The sequence below is a fragment of the Lepisosteus platostomus genome, chromosome 10 (assembly GCF_059453375.1).
Source record: "Lepisosteus platostomus isolate fLepPlt1 chromosome 10, fLepPlt1.hap1, whole genome shotgun sequence".
Taxonomy (NCBI): domain Eukaryota; kingdom Metazoa; phylum Chordata; class Actinopteri; order Semionotiformes; family Lepisosteidae; genus Lepisosteus; species Lepisosteus platostomus.
Genome location: NC_142620.1, coordinates 22,122,780 through 22,148,739, shown reverse-complemented (window position 1 = coordinate 22,148,739; position 25,960 = coordinate 22,122,780). Strand labels below are relative to the sequence as shown.

At 43.0% G+C, this 25,960-nt stretch overlaps 1 protein-coding gene across 12 annotated transcripts in view; it reads left to right on the top strand.

Annotated features, from left to right (window-relative positions):
• Positions 1-1,433: 1,433 nt before the first annotated feature.
• The window catches only part of rps6ka5 (ribosomal protein S6 kinase A5), a 64,331-nt gene continuing 39,804 nt past the window's right edge, over positions 1,434-25,960 (top strand). For 6 of the 12 annotated variants that reach the window (XR_015941716.1, XR_015941717.1, XM_088648797.1 and 3 more), the window contains exons 1-2: positions 1,434-1,689; positions 25,310-25,381. Coding sequence is in view for 10 of the 12 variants with exons in the window: in XM_088648797.1 (XP_088504923.1) it covers positions 1,632-1,689; positions 25,310-25,381 (130 nt within the window). In the remaining 2 variants the exon portion in view is untranslated. Of the gene's footprint in view, positions 1,690-14,036; positions 14,056-20,715; positions 20,951-21,980; positions 22,000-24,951; positions 25,136-25,309; positions 25,382-25,960 lie in introns of those variants that run through there. The other 6 variants (XM_088648802.1, XM_088648800.1, XM_088648806.1 and 3 more) reach the window with 6 other exon arrangements.

Sequence of the window (25,960 nt, the reverse complement as noted above, 5' to 3'; positions counted from 1 at the left end):
CATAGGGCGTAGTCTTGCGATATTTCTAAGGTGAAAAAAAGATGTTTTGACAGTATGCTGTACATGTGGGTCGAATGTTAAGCCAGAATCGAATATAACCCCAAGGTTTTTCAATTTTGATTGGAGCTCAAGTACAGAGCCATCTACAGACAGGGTTATAGGACTGGCTTTGCGAAGTTGATGGGGGGTACCAATAAGCATGACTTCAGTCTTGTCACAGTTAAGATGAAGGAAGTTTTGAGTCATCCAAATTTTTATGTCAGAGATGCAATTAGATAGAATAGAGACAGCCACATCAGTGTCGGGTTTGGTATGGATGTATATTTGAGTATCGTCAGCGTAAAAATGAAAGCTGAGGCCATGTGATCTTAAAAGCTGACCAAGTGGGAACATGTAAATGCTGAAGAGCAAGGGGCCCAGTATTGAGCCCTGAGGGACACCAGACTTGACAAGACCAATTTCAGACCTGTACCCATTGAGAGAGACAAAGTGACAGCGATCAGTGAGGTAAGACTTAAACCATTTGAGGGCAGTGTCAGAGACTCCAAACACAGTCTCGAGACGAGAAAGCAAGATGTTATGGTCAACAGTGTCAAAGGCAGCACTGAGATCAAGAAGGATGAGTATGGAAAGAGAACCAGAATCAGAAGCTATTAGGAGATCGTTGGTGACTTTGACTAGGGCGGTTTCTGTGCTGTGAAGTTGACACTTTAGTTAGCTAAAGTTAGCTGAAGTGGTTAGTTAGCACTTCAGGGTTGTCAGTTCAAGTTATGTTATATATATATATGTGTTAATACTATTCAGCAGAAAATAAAAGGGCACTCTTAATAATTAAATACATAATTTTAAAAATAAATTTTACTGAAAGTAAATCATTTAAATTTGTGGTATAGTTTTTGAATTTGGTAAACTGCTACTAGCGTCATGACATAATTAACAATTATTATTCACAAGGAATCAAGCGCTCGAATTAGTCGTTGGTGACGTTTTGTTCCAGAAATTCAAGAACTCTTCCGATTCGAGGTGTCCGTTCATAGCCTAATGCCTGTTCAACCATTAATGTCTACTGTGTGTGCCTACGCCTAAAAGGTCGTTAATGCAATTGCATTGTTGACGTGCGCTTTCATGTGGGAAGGAATGCAACAGTATACCCGCCCGTATGATTACGGAAGTGTCCTGAGGAATTCACACATCCCACCGTGGCGACCTGCACTGCTGAGGGCTGGAGGGCGAGCGCTTTGAGTGTCATTGCGGGCGTCCAATCCGGCGACTAGTTGTCAAGGGATGGACCAATCAGAGTAGAGCAAAGACGCGGGGTAGTTTATTTTTAAGGAGGGGCTTTCTCGTACGAGGTACGTGTTTGACAGCAAAATCGGCCAATTGCTGGTTCTCCCTTTGCCTAGCAACTCCAATCTCTGCAGTAGGTGGGCGGAGCGTGGCTTGGTTGTACGAGATAGTGCAGTTGTAGTAGTAGACCTGCCCAGTCGTAGAGAATTAGTGAGATTTACTGTTTAGTACTTTCACTTCGTATATCTTATATATCCGTTCATTCAGACGGATTTGCACTCGGAAGTGTGGTTTCACGGTTTATTTTATCTAGGCGCCGGCGTGTTTGGAACGTGTTGCCTGCGATGGAGGGTTCGTCGGGAGAAGGTGACCTGTTTACAGTGAAACATGAGCTGAAAAATGGTAAGTTCTGAGTTTCTCTCCAACCCAAAACGTCGGCGGTTAATTATGTTGGCAGTGACCCGTGCGTGAGCATCCGTCTCTTTGAATGGTAACGCTTCTGAAACTGTAGAGAGTAGCTATAGCTATGCGGTGCAGGTTGGCGAATACACATCGATGGAGGTGTTACGAGTTGGAGGAGGAGTGGGTCTTTCACTATAAAATGATAAATTAATCAAAAGGCTGTTGCAATGAGTAAACCCGTAATATTCCTATATTTCTATAGTTACTGGTAGAAGTTCACTGAGCGATCGAGCGCTGCGAAGCGATGTGCATTCGCGGACTGTTCAGTGAGCGCAGCGGTGCAAGCGCTATCTGGCAGAGAATCGTCTTGACTTTTTCTGCTCCGGGCCTTCGTGTGAAGGGATTTCTACGAGAAGTGTTTCATGGACGATCTCTTGCTCCCCCCACCGCTCGTCATCCCCGACTTCAGTTTTGCCTGGTGAGGTTTGCCGGCTGCGGAGGTGATGTATCCCGATATAAGATCGGTATCGCACACATGGACACACTGCAGGTCTCAGTTCAGAGAAAACATCGCGGAAACATTTGACAAGTAAAGACCCATAATCAGACGGCGAAGAGGGGTCCGATTCATCTGGTGGGAAGTTACTGTCTGAGGGGTGTCGTGGGTTAGTCGAAACAGTCCTAGGTGAATGCAACAGTAACTTTCCAGCCTTGCGCTCCGGTATGCAACTTTTCTGTCGTTTTGTTAAAGGCGAGCAACTGACTTGCTTCCCCTGCTGTAGGTGTTGCAAATCATTAACAATCAATCAGTCTTATATTTGCTCGAGGGCTCTTCGCTTCAGGAAGTTGCAATATAACCCATAAGGCAGGAGTTCGATTTTGTGTTCCTCTGCAGATGAGGTTTTTCCTGTCTGAGGAGAAAACCCATCATGGAAGTGTGGTACGAACGATCTTTGCTTTTTCTCTGCCGGCTCAAATCTTGCGCAACACTCTATACCGAATTAAAGTTAGGAGGAAATATGACGCCGTAAAAGATGGACCGAAAGTCTTATCCATTCGAATCTGAAAATCCGGGATCGGGGGAAAGCTGTCTGTCGTCCTGGGAATAAGGCAGGGAAATGTGCGTTATCAGGTGATAGGAGACGCAGCACCTGTCTGATGAATAGAAAGCAGCGCGTATTGCGTGCCGCTCAGGTTAGTGGAAGACAGGCATAGCAGTTAAAGGAGAAGTGGGAATATCTGTGCAAAGAAAATGGCTTCCTTTGGTCATTGGCTGCTTGTGACTGTTTCATTAGTTCTGTGGCTCTGATCTGTTGAAGGATGATCCTTTCTGTTTTCTGGGTGCTTTACCCGTCTGATAGTGAAAATCTTGAGGTCACGTCTACCAACACGAGTTCAGTCCAAAATGTAGTCTTGAATCGCACAGCTCTTGTTTCAATTCAGTGCATCATCTGACCCATTTTAATGCTAGAAGCGTCTCTGATGGAGAAATCTATATTGCAACCTAGAAAAGTAGCTCCTCACTAACTATGCTGTGACTGTAACACCTGGATGAAAATGGATTTCTTCCCTGGTTTTGTTTCACGGCCATCATATATCCCCTGGGAAACATGCTAATGTCAGTATTAACAATATGTGTGGATACAGCTGAGTGATTCTGCTGGTGGATATTATAGTTCTTTTAAAAATTGTTGCTGTTTTTTTTTTAATGCTGAGTGAAGGAGACTAAGTTAGAGATGAAAAAGATCAAACGCACTGCTTCTCCATGTGGTGTGCAAGCAGAAATTGTTGGCTGCAGGCTCTGGTGCTTCAGCAAGAAGAATTCGGTGGAGAGTGTGACAGCGGGGGGTTTAATTATTTGTTGCACTTATATTGCGCTGTTCAAGGATCCAAATTCACTTTGCATAGAGGAGGGGGCCCATCCCACCTCCTCCCGCCCCATCCCTCAATGAACAGTGTCTCTGGATGTTTAATAACCAAGCAATCAGGGCGTCGGATTACTGTCTTGTATGAAGGATGGAAACTCCTACTGCATGGTTACCATACTGGGACATCACATCCTTTTCAATCACAGCTTATCTGCTTCAGGGTTATGAGGGAGCCTGAGACTATCCTGGCATGAGATGGGATGCCAGTCCATCACAAGGCACACAGACACTGCCAAGCACACACTCGCACCAGGGGCCCAGTTTTCCTAGAAGCCCTCTGGGAGGACCCAGAGGAAGCCCACATGAACATGGAGAGAACAAACAAGCTCCACACAGATAGCATTCTAGGAATTGAATCAAGGGCCAAGCAATGCTAACTGCTGTGCCACCATGCTGCTATTATATTGACTATTTGGATTGGAAATTTGGTTCAGAGATAAAAGTGCCAACTACTGGTCCTTCAGCGCCATCCCTGGTTTTCCTTGGACTGACCAAACCCAAACTAGCTTAAAGTTAAAAAAAAAACAAAACATGGTCCAAATATGAGATCCTAGGCTGCTGGAGCCAAGGACCCCTGTTAAGGGTTCTTAGCATAAAAGGAGAAACATGGAGAAATCCTACTGGGTTCTAGGGAAAAATACTTTTGCTTTTTTAATCTTTTAATTATCCCAAAGTACTCCTTCAGGAATAAGCTCCTTGTAGGGTTCCTGAAGAGGTTCTGTACAGATTCCTACAAACTCAGTCCTCCTTCATGAATCAGTGGCTCTTCCTGAGGGATGATTGAATTTAATCCTATGGGATTTTTGAGTTGCAGTATAGGATTGGGAAGAAATCTTAACCTATGCAGGTTTAGGAGCTGCATTTTGAAGCAGCTTTATTCATTGTAAAAGAAACGGAAGTTGACAGTGACCAGAAAAAGTGTCAGAGTTCCAAGAGGCATTCTTATGATATTTTTTCATACTAAAGAAGGTGTTCTTAAAACAGCAGGAGCTTTAAAGTAGAGTACGTTCTAAACTGTTTTTACTTGGCAAATTGCTGGAGACGGAGCAGAGACATTCCTGATTTATATATATATATATTTTTACATCAGTCGCATCACTGGTTATGCAGTTATGCAAGACAGTTTATAATCGCCTGTCCCCCTTCATTTAGGAGTTGTATGAGAGGCATGAATGGGAGCATTATTAATTTTGCTATTTTTATGCCCCTGTGGTTAGGCAGAGACATGCTAACACTCCCTCAATACCCAAACGGTAAATCTTTTAACCATTTTTGTTTTGATACATGGAGAATGTTGCAAACATACATCTCCTCTAGTTTTGATCAAGATCTGTTGACAAAACACTTCTGTATTGTGTGCTCTGTGTGCCCTTTGTGTGTGAATAGCATTCCAGTTTTACTTCCAAGAACTGCTGTTGACAGATTGTGCTGCCCCAGCACATATTTTGTGTGGATCCCTCTAATTATAGATGAAAAAGGGCAGCTGCGATAAGAGTAGTGTGAAGGTCTGTGTCGATTTCAATTTTCACAGGAAAAGGGCTAGGAATGGGTCTTTTTTTATCAGTAACCAAATATCAGGAAAATACTCCTGTTAATGGTTTGTTAAATGATAAAGTGGGACACTTAACTACCATACTTACAACACCTGGAGGGCACACAGTATTTCTGTTTTTCCACTTCTAGTCTGTAATCTCCCATTCCTCTGAGAGATACACACTGCAGCTGGTCTTTTTTCATGTGTAACCAATCAAGTGCTAATTGAATTAATGGAATCTGAAAGGGATTTTCAGCCAGGTCTTGGCTGGTCGAAGCAGGAGTTGAACCAGTGAGAGTTGGGAATTTCAAAATCTATCCTGAATATCTTTTTTTTTTTTACCTGTTGGTCATGCTCATCTCTTGTACTCGGAAACCTGATACGGTCAAGATTCTCATGGGTCTTTTGTCAAATGCAGGAGATGTCACTGTGTTAAAGGAAACTAATAATAATAAGAAGAAGAATTTTTACACTTATGCAGCATTTTGCTGGACATCAGATTGTGATGAAACATTGAACAAAGAGCCCAGCATGCTCTACACCTCCTTTGATCTTCCCAGTGAATCCGAGACGGGTGCGATCAGACAGCAGTTGTTTTTCTTCAGCGTGTCGGGCAAACTGCCATTTGCACGGGAGACAATAAATGGCGGCCATTCTTGAGAGCATGAGGAGCTTTGTTTGCCTCTTCAGTGTAAACATTCTGAACTCAGCGGAGGCATGCTGTGCGAGTACTTCCAGCCTGGTCATGCGTTTACAAGTCTGCGAGTCGACAGCTTGGCTCATCGAGACTTATTTATCGGGTTGTCTAACACAGAGCTTCTATGAAGACTCATTAAGTCTAAATCTCAATGTGGTGCTGTTGCTTCTGTCCCATTCTTTCATGTTGGATCAGTAAGAATGGCAAAGATATAAGTATTTGCTGTGACATTTTTAAAGAATTCCCAAGTTTGTTTCTGATGCGAAGCTTAACTTGGAGAATGAACTCTGAAGGGCCAGTTGCACCTCTCTGATTGTGGGTGAATGTAAATACGCTCGTAGGCAAACACCGACTGGTCCTAGGCCAGGATCTCATTCAGTCGGATGACGTGCCGAGCCTTGCACGTGTGTGGCAGTCGTGCTTTCCCGTGAGAGTGCGACGCACTGAAAGTGCAGAGGACGAGGCGGAGCTCTGCGCTGAGACAGAGTGTTTGGCCTCAGTAGAGCTGGCCTGCGAAATGAAACATTGCAAAAGCAGTTCCTCACTTTACATGCCAGTATATCTGTAAAAAAAAAAAATTGTGTTTGGTAAATGCTGGTACAGTTAAAGTAGGCTATTCACAATGCACAGCATTCATTTTTATGAGGTGTAAAGAAGGATGACTTTGAAACTATCAGGATTTAAAGCCTCTCAGTTAACATTTTGGTATCAGAGAGGCTTACAATTAGAGTTCAGATGACAATACCATGACTTTAGGAAAAGGGTTTTCTACAGCTGGACTGGCTTGAAAGTGCTGATCAAAACTAGATCTCTTAAGCAAATCTGTTTCGCAAATGAATTTTCCCTGCGTCCTTCATTTCTCTCTATCTTTTCTAGGAACTTACATGTCTTCATGTCCTCTTCTTGAAAAGGTCTAATAATGCGCTTGGTTCCCAGGTTGGTCATTATCATGTTAAGCATGTCACAAAAGTTAACAGACAGCACCAGCAGTTAATGCTTTAATTGAGCTTGGGCTGTCAGGAGACATCCTCAAAATATCTGATATTTGTATTGCAGTGCAATGAATATTTATTTTCAGTAAATGTAGGTTTACTGAAAAAAGGCCAAAAAGGATTTGGTGATAAACTCTCCTGTGGAGTAGCTCTTCACTGTCTTAAAGCCAAAAAATTAAAAAAAAGCTCGAAAAGTAGAACAAACTCTAGTTTTGCAGATGATTCACTGCTGATTTATCCAGATGGCACTGCTGTAAAGTGTTCAAGGTTACTGATGGCGGGGCAGATGGGGAGCGAAACTTGTTTGTTAATTTTATTGTGTTTAAAGAGTTTCATAGGCCACCCTTAAACCAGCATGCTCCAGTGTGCCATACTCCGGCCCCGAGGGCGCCTCCCCGAGCTCCGAGCTCCGCCGTCCGGCCCCGAGAGTGCCTCCCTGAGCTCCGATGAGTTGGGAGTACTTCATTGCAAACTTTGTTGATCTGTCTCCAGAACAGAATTTTCCAAACCTGGCCCTGGGGAACTTCCCAGTAGTAGGTTTTCTGGATATATTTATATTCAACCAGCTGTAACTTAATCTTCAGAAGTGGGTGGCTCAACACTGTTGGAGGAGGGAAGGGATAAAATTGGTCTAGTTAGAGCAATTGAGTCCTGATTTAATGTTCTCACAAATATATTTTTTTGAATGTAAGAATTGAAAGAGGCACTCTTCAAAAGGGGTGTTGTGTGGGTGAACTAGACTGGGAGAAAAGTGCTGAAATTGTCCATTAAATATAATACAAATACAATTTAATACCATGCTGCCCAAACTGCATACTGTGGAATCGGAAGATCATGTTTCCAGCTCTAAACCAAATATTAAACATGTTCACTGAACCAAGCTCACACCTCCCACTGAAATGGTAGTTAAAAAAGTGAAGTTGGGTGTGTCTCATTAAAATTGCAGTCTACGTTTTAAACAAATATTAGCCTATTTCTTGCAGTAATGATGTTGCTTATTTTATAATAATGTGGTATGCTGCAAAATGTTTGGGGTGTTAAAATTGTGCCCCGAGCTGAAACAGTTCGGCTTAATGAACTGACAGCATGGTTAGCCTTAAAAAAACACGTTTCAAATTATCAGCAGGTCGAGAGCTAAGGAAAGTGTTAAACCGGTCCAAGAAAAAAGAAAATTATTAAAAATTATTAATTAATAATGAGAATTCAATGTGGACCAGTTTTAGATTATTTTTATGAGAATTTAGTGTTTCAAAATAGGCTTTTTGGAAGCTTTCACTGTTGTTACTACTGGAGATGAGAAATTGAACAATGTTTTTATTTCATCCTGACTTTTTGCATCAGACCATTGTAGTTGTGCACACTTGCTGTCTTTAGCTTATATTTCCCTTATTTACTTAATCTTCCCTTGGCAGTCTGTAGTTCTAATTATATCCCTAACAAAGTAGCTGTTAGGAGATGGTGTGTATGTTCTAGTGTTTCTCTGTTGGCAGTGCCTGTAGTCCATAACTCTAGGGTTACCTCTGGTGATCTAAATATGTTGTCCTTATTCTTCAGTGGTGCATGAAAATGTCTCTGTGCCAGAACTGTCGGGGCAATGAGAGATTGAATGGAGCCGTTCAGTGTAGTGAACCACACAGGGGATTACTTTTCTGTGCATTCTTTCTCTGTGTTGCTTCTCTGTGTGTACTTGCATCAATGTTTGCGATTACAGGGCAAACAGTATTCACTCACATCTGAGACTGACAGCCAGATGGTTTTGCTGTGGAGATATTAGCTTGCATAGCAATTTGTGGCAGGTCAGTTCTACCCCTACCAAAGGTCTATTTTAGATGGTTGAATCAAAACAGTCTAAACAGCTCTTTTCAACAACTCTTTTCTGAGTAATTTCTGAGTTGCTGAGAATTGATGAGACATCACCTCCGTAGTGCTTTCCTTTACTGGGTCTGTATTTCCCCCTTATACTGTTCAGATTACTCCCTGTTTTTTTCTTACCTGGCGTAAAGACACAGATGAGCGATGGAGAATATAGGTGGAGGAATTGCCATGTCGTCTGGAAATGAAAGGGTGCGTTCTGCCGAATTAGCCCTGGCTGACGGAGTTCAGCTCAACAGCCTCCTGGCCTCACAGGGTTCGTGGCCCTGTGACAGGAGGTGTGCCAGCACCCGATGTTCCTTGCTCCCTCACCTCTGGAACTGCGGATGCTAAATCTGGACTCCTGCAGTGGATAGCAGCCAAGATTAGCATCCTCTGAGCCACATGGAACACTGAAGCGTCTTTGCAGATCAGGCCTTGTGTCAGTGTAGCTTGGAGTGTCACTTGGGCCTCCAGCTGCCTTAAGATTTTAAACTGGAAATCTGTTAGGATCCAGAATATTGTAAGTCTCCCTTGCTTCTCCACAAGTTTATGGATGTGTCACGTTCCTTAGTGACCCACACGTCTCCTTTCCTAAGTCTGCTGTGGTTGAGATGTACCCAGAAAACCTTTTAAGATGTCCAAACAGAACTCTGGAGGAGACCTAATGTTCCCAGTTAGTCTACAAATATTTTTCCATCCTTTTTTTTCATGATCTGATTCCGATGTCCTTTGGAATGACAGGCTGTACCAGAAGTGTATAACCTTGCCTGCCCTGCGTGGCTTCATTTATGTGTCTGGGCCAGTATTGACGCCTGGCGTCTCATTATTTTGCTATGCTATCTCTGCAGCGTCATCAAGTGATAAGAAAGTCTGTGCTGTTCTTGGGTCTTAAAATGTTTGGTCCTTAGACATTAGCCATGCATTCAGATTTCTTTAGTTTTTTTAATGTTTTTTTAAAATGTTTTTCTAAAATAAGAGTGCATTACCAAGCAGAAGCTTTGTCTGCTCAATTATTTTTAATGCCTAAACCCATTCTGACTATAGAATTGGTACTGACAGAAGAAGTGACTAAAATCATAATTCCCTTTCCCTGGGGAATCTTGGTTCCCAATGTTTTATAAGCCCAGTTTCATTGTTACTGATGGAGTGTGTACTTAAACTGGGGCATTTTACTTAGAGCTACTCTTTGCGACTTGGCATGCAGATCAAATTTCTTCCAGTATTTCCTAAAGCTGAGTACACATTGAATTTCACCTTTCTACTCTTAACCTCTGCAATTTCTGAGACTGATCTTTGGAGTTTTGCAGTAGGATATTCCAGCTAGCGATACTCCTGTTTTGATTTCACAATCAAATAAGAAAATACATATTAATTTGTAATTCTCCATCTTTTTTCTTAGTCTCCCAGGTTGCTTTTGTACAATTACACGTTCTAGGCTGCATCACGGATTTGGAGGAGTCAGTTGTAAGGCTTCCTGAGGATTGATACATTGCATTTCAAAAACATGATGTGGCAAATACGCGTTATGAAGGGAAGAAGGAAACTTTGATCTGTGTGGATTGTTTTCCAGTTTGTTGACTGCTAGGACATGGCTTAAGCAATTACACTGAACTGTGCCCAGGTAATTCAGATCACAGCTCGCCAGCTAGATTAAAATCCCAGCATTGTCAGACTGTGAGGTAACGTGTATGGTATTTACTGCAGAATTCTTCCTTGCTTGAAGCTTTGCATAGGAAAATCAGAAGAGATGCAGATCAAACTATACGGTATATCAACATTGATGTGTTGTCTTAGGCTTGCTCAGAAGAATGCCTCTTGCTGTATAAATACAAGTTATCCTGTATAAAGCTTCCTGTGTTATAAAATTGTCTCCTGGCACAGCTCGGTAGAGCAGTGGTTAGCATTCCTGCCTTGCAGCGCTGGGATTCTGGGTTCAGTTGCTGGGGTGCTATCTGTGTGGGGTTTGTACGTTCTCCGTGTTTTCATGTCGGTTTCCTCTGGTGCTTCTGTTCCCACCCACAGTCCACAGACATACTGGTAGGTTAATTGGCTTCTGGAAAAATTGTCCCTGGTGTGAGTATGTGTTTGTCTGTGTGCACTGTGATGGATTGGCAGTTCTTCCCGGGTGTATCCCACCTTTGCTCCCTTTGCTTTGCTGAAATTGGGTGAAGCAGTTCGAAAATGGCTGGGTAATTGCCTCCTGCACCAACCTGCCCCTCCCCGCTGTGTTCAGGCTGTGTAGTGTGTGTGCTGATGTAAAAATGACTGCCGTGTTTCAACCCAAGGCATGGCAGTGCTGTACCGGGCTACAGACAGTTCAGCTGAGGTTGTGCTGTGAAGCACGTTGGGATCCTGGTGGAGATGCAAGATGCTGCAGCATTGTAATTGTATTATATAATATATACCTTGCATCCTGCAAATCACACTTAAGAATTCTTTGTTAGTAGGTAGGCCCATCCCCAGAAGTAATTAGCTTGACAGATGACAAGCTCATTCTAACTAAGTAGGAATCACGCAGATTTTTCAAATAAGATTCCATAGAGAACAGGAGATGTTAATTGGCCAGTGTACATGATTGCTTCAGCAGAACTGAACAAACTAATTTAAAAAATACTGCTGCCGAGTCAGAGTGTGTAGCTGTTAAATCCTAATTCCTGATTGAATGTTAATTATTCTGAGATTTTAAGTAATATGAGAGGGGGGTGTGTAAGTGTTTGGGTGTGGGTGGGATATTAAGGGCTTTAGGCTAATCTTCGATTCTCATCGTCTCCAGTCCTGTCTTTTGGTTTGGGTGCCTGTTTTTGGATACAATGCATCCTGTGCATCACAGACCAATTACAGCAAGCTCTTTTCTCTTCCTAAAGAGCCTGTGAAGCACGTTGTCCAAGGGACTGTAAAGGGCAGTTTCTTTAGGTGAGTTTTTGGTATATGGCTGTAGTCCTCCTATGCTTTATATCTCTGCTACCTCCCTCTCTCTCCCTTTCACCTGCAGACGGCTCAACTGCTGTAACGATGTTCCTTCCTTTCAGTGTGGAATTAACCTCCTTATTCTTTTGCCATATAGAAGTGGTCAGTATTAACAGAGAGCTGGTCTCGCTCATGCTGCCGAAGCAGGTGAAGGTGGTGCTCAGCAGCTTCCTGCTGAAAGGGATCAATGGGAAGGATTGCTTCTGGGATTCTAGGGGGTTCTGCTTGCTTTCCAGTGAGGGAGTTTTTAAACGAGGGATATTTAACCCCCCCTCCAGTCAAAGCCACAACCCTGTGGTACTGCCCAGAACCATGCCTGTGGAAGAACCGGGCAGTCAGAAGCACATGGGATGGGTGATTTCAGATTTTCATTGAGAAAGATTGTGATCTGTAAAGCTTCAGAAGGGAAAATTGGATCATTTTCTGCTTTCATGTCAACAGCTCGTCTAGAAAAGTGTTCTTTTCTAATTCCCAGTTCCCTAACCACAGCATTGGCTGGTGCACATTGGGTGCAGACAAATAATATAAGTGCTGGTTTTGCTGTCTTCACTTCCACGTGTAATATCTTGACCTTTGATTCAGCTGCTTTGTGTGGATTGCTTTATTTTCCACTTACAAGTTTCTGACATGGCTTTATGATTGTTCTCTGTTATGATTTCTGCCTAGATGTTCTATGCGTATTATTTGAGAGAAGAGAAAATCATTTTAGCATGGTGCCAGGGACTGAGTGAAAGTGAATTGGTAATGCAGTGCCATTTTACCAATCAGAAGAGCATGTGGTGGCCCTCCTGATGCCCATGTCATCCTCTCTCCTCCCACCGGTCTCCTGGAGGAAGCCTGACAGCTGAATTCTTAACAGCATACAAGTCCCCTTGTGCTAGAATTTTTTTTTCTTCCAGAACTAATCCAGTTTTGTTGGAGAACTATGATGTACAGTAATCTGAATGACGTTCCCAAAAGCACCAAGATAAATCCCATAAAAGGCGTATGCAGTTTTATTTTGGGGAACGATTTGACAGCAACGGTTAGTGTGAAGTCGAGCCGTCCCTGTACTCATTTGTGCTGCAGTGGAAGAGTGAGTTTACTCCTGCTGTGCAATGAACAGAACTGGGACACCTGTGTGTGAACAGAGTGTACATCTTTGTTCCAGTATCTATTATTTCACTCAACTGTCAGAACTTAAAATAATGAAGTAGGGCAGCATGGTGATGTGGCAGTTAGTCATGCTGTTTTCCAGCTCTTTGCTCCTGGGTCTGAGCGTAGTGATGTCTGCTGGGAGGAGTGTGCATGCGTTTTTGCCTTCCAAAGGCATGCTGGCTAGTTTAATTACCTCTAGTAATTCTGTGGGTGTGTGTGCACATGCAGCCTGTGATGAACTGGCTCCTTTCCAGTGTGAGTCTGCTGTCCCTCACCTGCATTGAGCAACTTCCTCATAAAGGATGGATGGGAAAATACAGGGCGGTAGGATGGCGCCGTGGTCAGTGGTCAGTTCCAGACCTGGGTGCTATATCTCTGTGTAGTTTGTATCTTGTTTCCGTGTTCACATGGGCTTTCTGTGGGAAGGTGGGAAGCCCTGAGTTGGAGGAAGTGCTTAGAAGATGGAGGGATAAATTGAGGAACACAAGGTTACTCATCTAATGTCACAGCTATACTGGGGTACTGGCTTTAGGTTTTTGATGTAGAGGGAAGATTGCCTTTATATTGGTCCACCAATAACTCTTAAAGCAGCCATCTTGTCATACACAGAGGTCTCACTGTTCGCTATTAGCCTTGCCCAGCTTTCCTTAGCTTTAGAAATCTGTCCAGAGCAGACTGGAAAATGGTAGCACTGCTGTCAAGTAATCCATTTAGCAACCTGAGGTACGAGCAAGAGCAGAGGTTTGTTGAATCCCCAACGACGAATGGCTGTTATATGAAAACGAATGAAACCTTGATGTTCCTGGGCGAGGGAGTTTAGTTGAAATTCAGTTTCTCAATCTATGAGATCTGCTTGTTGTGTTCTTTGTGTGCTTATACATTTTTACCATGTTGTGCTGCTGCCCTCTTTCTGGTTTTCTCTAACATGTAAAATGTTGTTGTTTTTTTTTTCTTTCTGTTCTTGTATTTCATCGTTCCGGAAGGTTGTGGGCTTTGCGGGTTGAGTTCTTTGAAGTCAGCAGATCTAGGTGGAGACTGTCAACTTGCTCAAGACGGGCTGAAATTGTTGGTGGTTAGCAGGGTTCACCTCAAACAGCATTAGTTTGTTTTTATAAAGCATACTTGTTATCAGGCTTTGGTTGCACTTGTTCCTTGTCTTGAATATAGTGGGGTGCAGAATTAGTTAAAAGACAATTGTGAAGAAGAGCATCTGCAGTCCTCTCAGAGTGTAGAGGGTTTCTGTCCGTGACAGTGCAGGTAAATGTGAACCCAGCTTTGGTTTAATGGTTTGAAGCAGACTGGTTTGTGGCATGTCCATATTAGCTATTTGTAAAGGGTTCTGTTAAGATTCGAGGCCTGCGTAAGAGTTGGGCTACAGTGAAAGCCGGGCGAGATGAGAGGATTTTGTGAAGGGAGCAGACTATGAGGGAGTTGATCTGTAATGCTGTTTGGTTAGCGAGTAGAGAACCAGGTGACTGGAGGACAACACATCCTCTGCACTTGCAGCAAAAGTGCCCATGTGAGTTTTTAAATGCACTGAGGAAACTTAGAGAGAATTTTGCTCACATAACCTGAAAGTCCCAGGATTCTGAAGTCCTCTTTCTCTTCATGGTCACGTTTTCACAGTGCGGTGTGGGGTGTATGTCTGGATCCTGCTGAGAATCATGGTTTTGCAGTATTTCAGCTAACTTCAGATCCAGTTAAGTTGAATGCATGCCATGACTATTTTTTTTCTTTGCAATCTCCTAATATGTTTCTTTACAAATGCATATACCCTTTAGAAAGTACAGCAGCCATAGTCATCAGCCATGTTTTGCTTTGTGAGTTTATACAGCATATTAAAAAGCACTCTTGGTGGTATCGGAGAATCGGTTGACTGGGAAGTTATTGGCGTTGTTTGACAATTCTTTACCCAAACTCAGTCTCGGGGAAACTTTGCCCAACTATGGTCAGCAGCCATATCACTCTGCAACTCACAACTGGCAGCCCACTGAAGCTCAGCAGGTGTGAGCCTGGTCAGTAACTGGATGGGAGACCTCCTGGGAAAAACGAATGTTGCTGCTGGAAGAGGTGTTAGTGGAGCCAGCAGGGGGTGCTTCTGTAGAGTTGTAGAGTATCCTGTAAAGCGCTTTGATTGGAGTGTCCAGAAAAGTGCTATATAAGTATAAGTAATTATTATTAACTCAATGTCACTCATTCCTGGCAGTGCTCAGCCACTGGGAGCTGTATTCTAGGGAATCCAAGCAAAGTGCACACTGTAGTGCTCGTACTGCCCTCTGTACCCTTCTCCTTTACCAGATGAGACAGACTGTAGAGCTCGTACTGCCCCCTGTACCCCTCTCCTTTACCGGATGAGACAGTCTGAAGAGCTCGTATTGCCCCCTGTACCCCTCGTCTTTAACGGATGAGATATTTGGAAGCCCTGCTGAATGCACTCTTTGAGCCATACTGTATATACAGTGGGCTCCTAAGAGGCTCAGCTGGTTCTGGGTGTCACGGGTTCAAACCTGGTTCGTGTCTCTAGCAGACTTGAGATGCATGCCTCCTCTCCCATCTGTGCCTAACATCCTGTACCGATCTGCCCTGTCTGGAGTATGTTAAAGGGGTACAGAGTGCAATACAAACTCTACAGTCCGTGTCATACACTAGAGGTGAGGCAGGCGGGTTGGAGGAGTCTGTCTGCTATTCCCCATTCTCTCCTAATTTCAGTTGTGAGGGGTCTGTAGCTGTGTGCTGGGACGTGTTAAAACTACAATTGACTATTCCGAATGAGCTGGGTTCATGACTATCAATTGTAAATGTATAAAAGACAAAAGCTATGCCGTACATTTCATTTTTGGTAGATTCTGTTGGATGTGCCGGGCTTCATTTATCCCTGTGGGTAAGCTGTCCAATTACGTCAGAGTGATCCCATTGTTTTCCACCAGGATAATAAATCATGCCGTTGAAATCAAATCCGGCAGCTCCAGCCAAGCGGGTTCAATGTTAGTGTTGTATGGGGAGAACCTCTGCGATGGCCACTGTTGTTATACAGCATGACTGGTTCATAGGTCATATTTGTTGCTCTTGAGAAGCCTGTGAGAGGCTGGAGCTGCCTGATGCACAGAGCCTCTTCTGGCACTAGGGAAGCCTCAGCTGGAGCTGGCATAAGGGGCAGAAGTGCTGCCCATTCACACTAGGTTGAAATTCCTCGCCACCTTCTGGAAGCTGAATGGTAACGCAGCCTCCTTTGGGAAAGAGGGCATTATCTCATGGTACCCGATTTAGTTACATATAGAAAATCAGTTATCCAAAAAACAAGACTTGCAGCCAGAGAGCAGAGAATCCCATTGCACTTTAAATTTGAGAGCCTTGTTGTTTCTTAAGTCTTAAGCTCTGTACTGATAAATCTCAGTAGCCTTTTAAAGAGGGGCAGGATCTAAATTGTGCCCATCCCAGTTTTGTGTATCGCACTGAGAGAACATTTTTTATAACCTGTGCAACACTCCGCGTGCATTTGTTTGCAAAAATCTGGCACCCAAGCATCTTAAAGCTGTCCTTCCTGACAGTTTTCACAGACGCTGCCCACTCCTGGTGAAGTGTTCACATCAGTGCAGTGCATTGCTTTTCCTTAAGTATACAACATAGAGATGGCTCTTCTTATCTACAGTATATAGCAGTAATCAATTGGTTTATTTGACACAGTGTTTTGCTTTGCAAAACTATTCCACAGATTTTAAAAAGTAATAAATCCGTCACAAAATAACCAATACTTTTTTTGTATTGAAATACTCTTCCATATTTATGTTTCCTATGATTATTTCTTATTTTCTTAGAGTAGATTTGTGTTCAATCCTAAATGAAGTGACTAATATAAATGGTCTCATCGGGTAATAAAGATTGAGACGGGTACAGATCTGTGGGAGGAAGCTACTCTTGACCAGGCACTTGCAAAATTTGTTAAGGTTCACGGGGTGCTGTAGTCATGCTGCAGTATCACTGTTTTGACAACCATTGTGTTCCTGACTACGCTGCTATCAGTGCTAAAATTTCTCTGGGATGTGCAGGCTGTTTTCTTATGACTCATTCTTCCTTCAAGTCAAATGGTATTTGATGGGTCTGGTTTGCATAGGGATTCCAGTGTGTGTCTGTTGTCGCCAATATCAAAAAGACCACCTTAGCTGACCTTGTAAAACTCCATCCCTTGAGGAGCACTTTAGTTGGTGTTTCTGTCTAGATTTCAGTGACCTGACGAGGATCTGGTGGCTTGATTAATTAGAAAGCCATAGCATTTCTTTTCAGGTTCTTTTAAAGGTGCCACATCTCTGCACTGCACTGAGCGGGAGTTTGAAAAGTAGTCCCCGCTGAGAAAGCAGTTAGCTCAGCTGAGTTCCTTGAGAAGAATAAACTCAGCTGGCATGAAAATCAGGAATACTGGCCACTCTGGAGACCTGGAGTTTGCCATCCCAACAATTCCCTTTCTGGCTGCATTTCCAGAATGGTAATATAGGCCAGTCTCTGTCTCGGGCTCTCAGTCTGTATACCTAGGTGAATGCTTTAACCTAGTTATCATGGGTTTATTCTTTGACTTCATAATTATTAGCCTAATAAATGTTTATTTTAGCCTGAAAAAAAAACATTTTCAGGAAGCCTTCTGTCAATAAGGACCCCATTTGAAACTTTCAAACTGCTGTGCATTTTAAGCGATGCTACTACTCTCAGACAGTACTAAATGCTGAAACTGCCGGTCAGTCCAATGTGTAGTTTTGCAGTTTAAAAGCCATCTTGTACCCTATTAGAATTAACAGGTGTGGATTTTGTTATCAGTTGTTTCAACTGTATACCTGTATAGAACAGGCTGTATTAAAACAAAGCATTTGAAATCGCAGGACACAGAAAAGACCTACTTAACTCTATGAGAATTTATACGCCCTGTTTATAAAAGTTTATTATGACGGTTTATGACGGTATATTCATCTGCGCTGCTCCAGTAACAGTGCTAATGGCCTTTAAATACTATTCTGAAGCCTCTGTATGTGAGTGAAAGAGTGGCTGCCATCATTAATACATATGGAGGAGTGTCATCCTCTCTGTGAAGAAGGCTGAGAGGTGATTCTTGCATTGCTTTTATATAGTTTTCTACCAGTCAGTGGCTTGTTTTCCCTGTAATTCGTCCTGCTGCTTAGATGCATGTTTGTTAGGTCATGGTTAACAGCAGATGCATGTCTGGCTGTTACAGACATTGGAGTGCATTTGATAGAATCCAAACAGTCCTGCACTTCTCTGCAACGCTTCTTGCCTGACAGAAATTCCCTCTATTGCAAAGTCAGACAGACCTTAAAAATACAGTAAGGGGTTTTGAGGAACGGGATTTAAAAAAGGAGCTGCTGAGTCGTTAGAATGGCAGTGGGCTTTAACCACTGTCCTGAATTTTCTTCACTTTGAGCTCATGAGCAGCAGTTAAGACGTGTCATTTTTCACGATGCAGTGATGTGAATTGCTTTATTTCTTTGAAAATAAATAGAGCTTTATCCTTATTACAAGGCTTTTCTGGGGTGAAGCATTTCGGTGCTAGAACAAGGTGCATAGTATCCCAGGGCATCAATGAAAATAAGACTTTCTCAGCACTGTTACTCTATATACTCCCCCTCCCCCCAGCATTTAACCAAAACCAAGGAAATAAAACTAAACCTGCTTAATCGTAACGGTTTCCTGAAAAATACACCACAAAAATGAATAGTACAATTTATAAAAATGAATTATACAAGCCTATAGAGTATATTATGTATAAACCATAAACAATGTTCTGTGGATCAAAACCTTAAAATTCTGAATATTGTGTCTGCCTTCTCCTGGCAAATTTAGTTTGCAGTCCTCAGAGATTTCATTTAGAATCCTCAGAGAATGTAGTCCAGTGAAATAAAACTCTCCACATAAATTCCAACTGCAGTCTTGAAGCCCAGAATACAAGCAGCAGGACAGTTTGCCAGTGCATTAGAAATGTACCTTGGGCAGAGCGCTATCATCATGGGTAATTAAATTGAGCTGTTTCTGTACCGATCACAATGAGTGAGCTGTGTTTATTCAGGAGCAGAAAGGGAAACAGTTTGACTTTGTAGCCGGGGGAGTGCTTTTGATTGGTCCACTTGACGCCGGGTGTGTTCGATTCTCAAAGCTGGAATAGCTTGGCCTTGTTTGCAGCTCTCTTCCTTACCAGCCTATGCTTCCCCATGTCAGGCCTGTCTCAGGCAAGATCTCCCTGTGCCACACCGCTGTAGGACGCACAGGATCCCTTACAAGCCAATGTCTGCCTCATCTACTTAACCTGTGCTGGTGCAGAGGTGCTAGCAAGCAGCTGGACTTCCATGTCAATGGTGTGTGAGTACAGTTAAGATGTAGCTCAATTGGGAATCGGTCGGCAGTAGTTTGATAAGCTCGGGAGCTGTGTAATTAGGCGTGTTATGAGAAGACGGAGCACTGATTTATACTGATGTCAGCCCAGTGCACAGCGCTCGATCGGAGATGCTGGGAGGACAGCAGGGCCTTTTGTATTTTGCTTCACATGAGCTGAATTTGACCTGATCATTTAATTAACTGGCACACCTCAATACTTCTTTCAGTATTAACATGCAAGATTACCAATGAGGGAAGACATTCAGCCCCTTTTATTAATTTGGATTTAATTGCTAATTGATCCAAGGCTCTCATCCAGCTGTTTCTTGACGGAAGCCACCCGGGTATCAGTTCCAGGAACGAGGCTGGGTAACTTATTCCACCCTTCTATACACAAAGGTGGTGGGAGTATCTCCTGCTCTTGGTTTTGAATGCTCTTCCCCTTATCATCTGGATTGTGTTTCACTGTTGATTCTGAAGATGTCTGTTACCTTTGACAATTTAGAGTATTCTCCTCTGTTCAAGACTGAAAAGAGACTGTTCTTGAAGCCTATCAGCACAGGACTGGTTTCAGAGTAACAATATATTTTTGTAATGTAGTGACCAAAGCTGCACACGGTACTCTGAATGTGGTACTACTAATTCATGGAGCAATTGTAACAACTTTTCCTTGATTTAAATTCATGCTTTTAACTATACTGTATAGATCCAAGCCTGAGTTTAATCTCTGCTTTTGACCTTAGAACCGAGTGGTTTTTAAAGGCCTTGAAAAAATATGGTTTAAATCTGTTAAAAATTTCCAACAGAACCAATAATTATGCCAATTAATGTAACTGAGAGCTTAAATTAGAACAAAAAACAGAATCTAAGTGCTCCCTGGCAGCACAGTTCGCCACCCTGTACTCGCTGATGAATGACGGATAAGATTATACTGCCCTGTAGTATGTGTTTCTTTTCTGACAGCATGCAGGCAGATCAAGGGAAGAAATATTGCATTTGGAAGTTAAAAACATGAATCTAGTGAAGGTTGCATAATATTCAATAGTGAGAGAAAGCTGTGCTCAAGGAATTGTTTTTTTTTCCTGTGTGGCATGCGTGATTTGAATGTAAAAACTGCTGATGTCTTTTTTTTCATCTGGTGATAAGTCTTTTGTGTTCCCCCTTAAAATCTGGGTAGACTTCTGTCAGAAATAATTGAATTTGCGAGATGGGTTTTTTGAAGCCCTCTGGACTCAACTGCTCCTCAGACAGAAGCTGCTGAGCAGATGCGCGAGGGAGGTGGTCCTTTCTTGCTCTGGATGCAAGACTGCCAGCACCTTGGACTAAAAGTGCTATCAGAGGAGCTGCTACAGATCCACAGTAGTCCACTCACCTAGAATATTGTTGGTAAGATCAAGAGTTGACCATTAAAAGGAATTTTAGCTGTCATTTGTCCTGTGGCCCTCATGATTTGGGGCATGCCATAGGTTGCTTGTTGTTGTATTATCTCCCTGGGTCTCCACGGAGCTGCTTGCAGTTGAAGTTAGCCTCATGTGAGAGAGAAAGTTCTAATCAGCACTTCTGAGCTCAAGAGAGGAAGAGGGCACCCACATCCGATAGTGCTGTGGAACAGAGCTCTGTAGTGAGAGGCAGCACAGGATGAAGAGGAGCCCATGTCCTGCCTGAATACCACCACAGCTGTCACTGCACTCTGCTGTCTTTGTATTTCTGCTATACCTGCATTGTCAGCGTTTAAAATACGGGGCTCAGATGGCTCACTTTTTCAGTGAGCCGCTGACAAGTAAGTGCAGTTACTCTCCTTTTCGTTCGAAAAAGCAGGCTTGAGCTGGCTCTGAAGTGTCCTGCGGCTGTTGTCACTGCAGATACTGGCAGCTAATGTGTTTGTGTACTTTGGTGCTTGCACAGTGTTTATTAATTAATAAGCAAACCAAGCCCAGAAGAAAGGCGCATTTTGTAAGGCTCACAAGAAAACAAAAATGGGAATGGGCTCAGCTCTGTGCTCTTTGTTGGAACTCTGTATGACCGCTTTTGTTCAGTAAGTAATTATGGCCTGAAGCAAATATATAATAGCTTATTCTGCTTCAGTAGAAGTAAGAAACTGTTTGTTCTGTGATATTTTTTTTAGTAAATTAAAGCATGCCTTGTTCTTTGCTGGCACTGGGGTTTTATTTTTGCCTTTTCACTCCTTCTTGAATTACTTTCACAGCTCGCAACCCTGTCTGGTTTAACTTTTTCCATATGAAATTGTAATTGGATGTATGGAGAACCCAATGGAATACACGTGTGCATTAAAATAAGCATGTTGGCCATACTGCTACAGCCTCTGACCTCACAAATATACAAAAAGGAGTGTCTGCCAGCAAGATTTATGCAAATTCCATTATTTTAAAGTGTGTAAGGCATTCTTCTGGAAGGAAGCCCGCTTAAAGGAAGAATTAAATGAACTTTAATTCCCTTCCCAAGCTGCAGTGTGAACTTTGCAAATGAGAAGTCTTGAGTTTAGAAGAGGAATTTGTAAGTAAGCACTGTGCCCACTCTCAAGTGAGTCTCCCTCTAGTTATCAGCTGTGTCCCACTATTGCTCCGTCTGGGTCTGTCACTTCTGCCAGTGTGTGACCGATTCAGAAGGAGGGGAGGTTAGTGTGTCTGCTTCAGCAGCGATTGATCCTAGCTGCTGGGCGCAGTGTGATGCAAAGATTTCAGTAGAAGTGCTATAGATGATGAAAACTGCACAATGCTGAAGGTAGTGTTTCTCCCAGTTTTTAACTGCTTTATCCAATACAGGGTCACGGGGCAGATAGAACTTATCCTGGCAATCAAGGGGCACAAGGTGGGATGCATCGCAAGCACACAGAGACACAAACAATGACATGCACACACCCACATTAGGGTTATTTTCCCAGAAGCCAATTAACTTGCCAGCATGTCTTTGGAACTCCTGAAGGTGCACCTGCAGGAAACCCATGCATCACAGGGAGAGCATACAAACTCCATCTAGATGGCACCCCAGGTCCAGAATTAATCCCAGTCCTGCAAGGCAGCAATGCTAACCACTCTGCCTCTGTGCTGCCATTCTTGATCAGACCCTTAACCATAAAATACAGCCATAAAGAGAATACATATTTTACTTGAATACACATAAGGTAGACCATACAAAAAAACAGTGAGATCTAAGTGTTTCAGAAAAACAAGATGTTAAATGAGTATGTGCATGAAAGCAGCAAAAATTGAAAAGCAGCACTTTACAGTGCAAGTTAAGTGAATGCAGAATAAAATGAATACAGTTAATGGCTTTGAAGTCAGCAATCATATGTTGAATTTCTGCTGCTATTTCTTTTGAGATTGCATGATTCATTTCAGGTGCTTTATTGACTTCTTTTGTATTGTCTCCTGTTGATGTCACAAATGAGAACAGATCTTCTGATGTCCCTGAAATCAGTCCCAAGCTGCTGTTCCTGCAAATGTGTTATTGTCTTGTAAGGGATTTAATGTACCGGCAGTGCAGTTGTGGATTTTCAATAAACACATCAAATATCTGTTCTCTTCATACAGAAAGCAAAACAGCAGTGGCTCCTTATGAAACAGCTCAATTTTGTAAAGGTGAAGCGAGTGGTGAAAATCTTTCTTCCTGTTTGACAAACTGAATTTGAGCCACATTTGTGAGCTCAGTGGTCTTGTCATTGTGACATTCAAGCAACAGTAGGCCTTCATGTTAAAGTCAAACAACATGAGAAGTCAGGATCAGATCTCACAGTAGTCTTAGCAGAACAGCATGTTTACGAAAAGATTATCATCAGTTTTTTAATGGGTGTGAGTAGAGGTGTTACAATGAGTGACGACTCACATTTGCCTGCTGGATTCAAGTTCTTATTGAACCTGGGACTTGTTCCACAGTATCGCTGTGAGGAAACGGCAAGGGACAGAAAATATTTTCAGAAGTGATACAGGTCGCAGACTTTAATCTGACCCCCGGTCTGTATTAATGCTGTTCCTGGAAAATCCACTTCGATTGCTGCAGGAATGTGACATGAGAAATGAGTTGGGATCTCCTGTGTGGCAGTGCTCAGGTGGTTTTTAGGTCAGGCAAACGAAAAGACACTAGGGGTAGCGGTACATCCTTGTAAAGCTTCTTATCATGGAGATTTAAATTCTTACACATTTATATAGCACAAGAACCCCAGATCTTTCCTGTTTTTCCTTGTGTGCTGCACCCAGGGGTATTTACAATGAAACTTGCTAGAAATTTAAGTCTGAGCCCTGTTTCCCAGATGTGTTTAAGCTTGTGATCAGTGACCATTCGGTCCTGCATGCATTTAAGCCATCAACCAGGCTTATACCGTATTTACTTCCAGAGATATCACAAAATGTTTGAGGAGACATAATTCCAGGTTGAAATTGACGATGGTCTCATTGTCAAATAATGTTATGTTGTATCACACAGGGCTGTATGTTTCCAAAGGCATTTAAGAAAAGATCACTTTATCAGCCATATACAATTGCATTAGGAATTCGTCTTTTCGCATACCCCAGCTTGCTGTCCATGAGACACAGAGACAGGGAGAGAAGCTTGGGGTCAGAGCACAGGGTCAGACATTTATACGGCGCCTCTGGAGCAGTTGGGGTTAAGGGCCTTGCTCAGGGGCCCAAGGGAGTAGGGTTCCTCTGCCGGCTGCGGGATTTGAACCAGCAACCTTCCAGCCACAGGTGCAGATCCTTAGCCACAGTGCCACCGCTCCGCCCACTTTATATTTTATATACAATGAATGTGCAGCGACGGCGATAAGAAGGTCTGTGGCCAGGAGCTGGAGGTATCGGAAGTCTTGACTGATGTTGGAGGTGCAGAGAGCATGTGTCAGGGAGAAGAGTGCTGTGTGACTATTGGATGTGTTCTCTTAGGCCCTTCCAGAGCCGTCTCCTGCCCTGTGATCCTGTGTATTTTCATGCACATGATCGTTTCTCAAGAGGAAGTGAGGGCCTTTTGCAATTTGCCCTCAGGCAGCTCCTCTTTTTCATTTCCTTTCATTTGATCTGGAGGTACTGTTCCTAGTTCCGCACAGTCCATGCTTTTGAGTGCAAATGAAGTCTTAAGTCGAGATCCTTTTGTGATTAGGGGAAGTGTTCGCTTGGCTGCTTTGAGGGTACCTGGCTGAAGATGCTGTTCATTAATTGCCTACCAACAGCAGGGACGTGTGGGCGTGAACATAGAGCTTCATATCTTCAGCATTCGTGTGTTGAACAATGACTACTAAATAATAAGGCATCGCCCTTAACCAGGCTTTTATATTCTGATAATTAATATTTAATGGTGTCTCCTCAAGTGTGTGAAGATGATTCTCCTGTTGTCATTTAGATAAATTACCCTGTAACATATTAAATGTAATCCGTACAAGTAAACTGCATTAGTCAATTTCTGTTTCTTCCATTTCAGTTCTGTCACCTGCACTGCACTGTTAGGCCAGGGAAGTTGTATGTTAATGGAAGACCACTGAGAAATCTAAGCAGTGTTTAGACTGGGGATTTACTGTAGCAGAATAGGACAATAGCAGCAGGTGGCTGTGCTTCTTCTACAAGCTCATATTGCATTTACTTTAAATTACCAGGCAGGGAGAACGTCTCCTTGATTGACCAGCATGCAGATTAGGGTTCCTAAAATGTATATTTCTCCATGGTTGCCCCTGCCTTCATCCGCCCTTCACTTAGGCTTCCTCTTTTGTAAGCTCCAAATTATGAGAAGCTAAAGAAGGCAGGTTAGCAGTGACGTTAATTCCGGGTTACTTCCGATTGCTTGAATCTAGTTGTAACCCATTGAGAGAGAGAGAGAGACATTACAGTAAAAGCTTCACATAAGCAGCTTAACCATGTGCTTTTATCTCTCCTAATGATAGTGTAGACTGTCAGTGCTTACTGGGTCAGGGAATTGCGGTCATCTAACATGGAAAACGAGTTGCTTCTGTATCTACAAAACGGTAACAATCGATTTTTACAATAGTTAGCCGTGCGTAGTGTAGTTCCACTGTATGTGTTGCAAGAAGGCTGTAAGTGGCTGGGGCTGCACATATTGCTGTTTCTCAGACCACATACGAGTGAGGAAGCCCGATTGAGCTTGCCTGCTTGACCAAGGTCTGGCTTTTCTTTTCCAGCGAACCTGACGGGCCATGCGGAGAAAGTGGGAATTGAGAATTTCGAACTGCTCAAGGTGCTTGGCACTGGAGGTGAGTCATCTCCATTTCAATGCTCTCGTTTTCTAAGCGGTGTCCACACATTGTGTAGTAGACCCCAATGACCCCGTGCCCATGTTTGTTCTGGAAGTGGGTAAAGATCTGGCAAATAATGAGTGGAGGTGTAATGCAGGACCAGTGCAGGAGTGCTTTCTTAGAAAGAGGCCAGTAGTCCTGGTCAGTATGTAGGAACAGAATCCACGTGAAGAGGTCTTGACAAGTACTTTTGCTGGGATGCTTTTCTGCATATCTGTTGAGGGTAACTCTGTGTTACAATGCAGTTATCCCTGTCCTAAAGCAAACTGGCCTTGACCACAGGCAGAAAAGGGGGGCTGTAGAAGATTTGGAGGGAAAAAAAGAAGTGATGGGGTAAGGTTTAAAATGCAGTCTGTCTGAGCGCTCAGGTTCACGTGAAGTGAGTTTGATCACGCGTGACAATACAGGTATTCCCACTGTCATTTCAATGCGGGGCTAAAAGGTCAGTGTCTTGTCTGACCATAACATTTGTGGACTAGGTGCTGCACAAGTGCTCATTTTCTGTTGTGTTTCTCATACCAGCAGTTTCATCACTGA